Source organism: Lutra lutra, chromosome 13 (assembly GCF_902655055.1).
Source record: "Lutra lutra chromosome 13, mLutLut1.2, whole genome shotgun sequence".
Lineage (NCBI taxonomy): Eukaryota > Metazoa > Chordata > Mammalia > Carnivora > Mustelidae > Lutra > Lutra lutra.
The window spans coordinates 34,440,424-34,442,922 of NC_062290.1; the positions used below are offsets into that span (position 1 = coordinate 34,440,424).

At 41.6% G+C, this 2,499-nt stretch overlaps 1 protein-coding gene across 1 annotated transcript; it reads right to left on the minus strand.

Moving 5' to 3' along the window:
• Positions 1-729: 729 nt before the first annotated feature.
• DMAC1 (distal membrane arm assembly component 1) lies at positions 730-2,252 on the minus strand. The gene is made up of 2 exons (XM_047701023.1): positions 1,936-2,252; positions 730-1,072 (listed from the first exon to the last, which is right to left on the minus strand). Exons 1-2 carry the CDS (start codon positions 2,207-2,209, stop codon positions 1,008-1,010), a joined length of 339 nt encoding a protein of 112 aa, XP_047556979.1. The 5' UTR covers positions 2,210-2,252; the 3' UTR covers positions 730-1,007.
• Positions 2,253-2,499: the final 247 nt, after the last annotated feature.

A 2,499-nucleotide genomic window follows, 5' to 3' on the forward strand; every position in this document is an offset into this window, starting at 1 on the left:
TATGTTGGCAATATTCTAGTGAGCAGACAAGTATATTTGGAAAAGGCTCTTATTTGCTTACACACTAGTACAAACTCTGAGATGCTAAAATTATATTAAGGATAAAGACTTTTTCTATTTATCCATTAGATCAATCCAAGACCAAAAGTTAGATTTATGTACTTTGTTTTAACCTAAGAAAATGTTGGGAATAGTCACTCAGCATTAGATCCAGGCACTTCTACATACTAGAAAGCAACAGGTCTGATGGGAGTTGCTCAACCAATCTTTCAACTTACACACTGTGATTGACAGCTGAACTTAACTATCTTTCTGCTCTGAAAAACAGTTAAGTATAATTTTATGGAAAAGCTGGGGTATATATCAGAAGTGAAAAAGAATGGTAGGAAGCACAGACTTCTCTTAGAAATGAACTGTCAAATTTTAAGTCATTATCTCAAAAGCATGTCAATTTCATCACAGAATCACTTCCAGCAGTTGTAGACAAAGAACCAAATGTTATTGTTTTTAATGATAAATGTGAATTTCTCTCAAATTTTTTGGTACTTTTAATTATATACTAATTTTTGTTTCATAAAGGTAATTCTTGCCTGTTTGGAATCATCCTCATTCTGAAAGACTAGAAAGAGAACTGAACAATCCTAGATGCACCAAGGAATGACCCTGGGCAAACCACCAGGACTATTTTTAAAGTTTCACTTACCACCAATAAAAAAATTATGAGCAGTACACAGATAAAAAGTTTTATGTACTTCTGTACATTGCATGATGCCAATCCAGTGTTAGATTGTTAATAGGCGTTGACCCAATTATAGAAAAAGTAAAGAGAACTATTTAAAATAATAGTTTAGTTCATTTTCCAACTTGGTTTATCATTTCTTCTTCAGTCTTGTGGTATCCTCAGGAATAAAGTCTGTCAATGTCCATTTGTCCAGTATATCCCTAAGTCCCATGCTTGTTCTGGTGTCCTGGGACATGGACAGATGATAAATTCACTGGTAGTACTTTCATTCAACACGGAAGGCCTTCCCTTTGGGGTCTGAAAGGACGACTACACCCCAACAAGCAATGCCTAGGAAAGAAAAAGAAAACAAAAACAAACTGTACCTTACATGCATGTTACACCTCAGTTTACTAGGTGCTTCTGTATATGCCATCTTATTTAATTCTCACAACACTCCAAGATATATTGCCATTACATTTCTCTCTTAAGAGTGAAACTCAGAAAAGGACAAGAAAGTTCAGAGGGAAAAAAAAAAAAAAAAAATCGGTTACCTCCCCAAGCAAGAAAGTGACTTAAGGAGAATTGATTTGGGAAATCTAATTAAAAAGGCAAGAGATCTGAAAACCCATTCAACTGGCTTGAAGAGTAAAAAGAATTACTGCATTTTACTGTAAGACAGCTTAACAATCATTTATAATAATAATAAATTATTGCTACAGGTAAGGACTGTGGGCCACTTTACCCATGGTACACACAGAATGTGGGCTCACAATTCATGTCTAAAGTGAGACTTCAAAGCCCTATTTCTTAAACCAAAATTATGTACCCTCACTCGGAATTTCTCCAGTATCTGGAGGGGGGAGGAAAAAAAATGGGTCTGGTACTCGCTGTTACCACATCCTGATTATCTGACCTTGAACACAGTATTTCTTAGTCTTTGAGCCTTAGTGTGCTCAGAGGTGATAAAAGTATGGTTATGATCATACCTATCTTTAATAGCTATTGTTAAGATTAAAAAGACTGAAGCTGGTAAGAGTTCTCAATACCGTGATTTGTCTTAAATTAGAACAGCTTCCCAACAACTTCCTCCCCGCCCTTGCTTCTCTGTTGGCGTACCTCCGCCACGTGACCAGTCCGCACCCGCCCACGCGGCTGCCACCCACTTCTCCCCCTCCCACTACCCAAAGGCCCCGCGTTGTCCCGACTCTCACTGATGCCGAAGACCATCTGCGTAATAGTCCCTGGGCCCGGGGGGTATCCCAGCTTCATGGGCTTCCGCGCCACCCAGTAGACGTACCCGCCCGCCCCTATTAGCCCCGTCCCTGAAAGCACGCGACAGCTCCAGCAGTTATTAAATAGAGGAGCTTCCGCTGGAGAGGTCGGTGCTCCAGGTGCAGCGAGGGGCGGGGGCTCGACGGGGCTGGTGGCCTTAGGAGGCGCAGCGACCTTAATTGGCTCCAGAGGCTGAGTCACTAAAGAACCCATGTTCAGACGCTCGGCTTCAACTGTGGGAGTTCTACGGCAGCACTGACGTAAAATATACAGCCGGAAAGCAGAGCGCCGGCGCACTGCACCAGAAGCAACTTGAGGGTCTCTGGGAAATGTAGTTCCAGCCTGCCTCCGACGGAAAAAGATGGTGGTGGGCCTGATAGATGGTGCAGGCCTTGTACCCTACATCAGGCTGCAATCACTTTCAGGATTATGATTCAGCCAGTCCCCTAAATGTCTCAATTCTTAGTGTCCTTAGAGGAATCTGGGTTGCTAAATTTCTTTCC

Excerpts from the sequence above, each read along its gene's own strand:
- DMAC1 (XM_047701023.1), bottom strand. The coding sequence starts at position 2,209 with ATGGGTTCTTTAGTGACTCAGCCTCTGGAGCCAATTAAGGTCGCTGCG. Across the intron at positions 1,073-1,935 it reads GCAGATGGTCTTCGGCATCA|GCATTGCTTGTTGGGGTGTA; the intron begins GTGAGAGTCGGG and ends TTTCTTTCCTAG.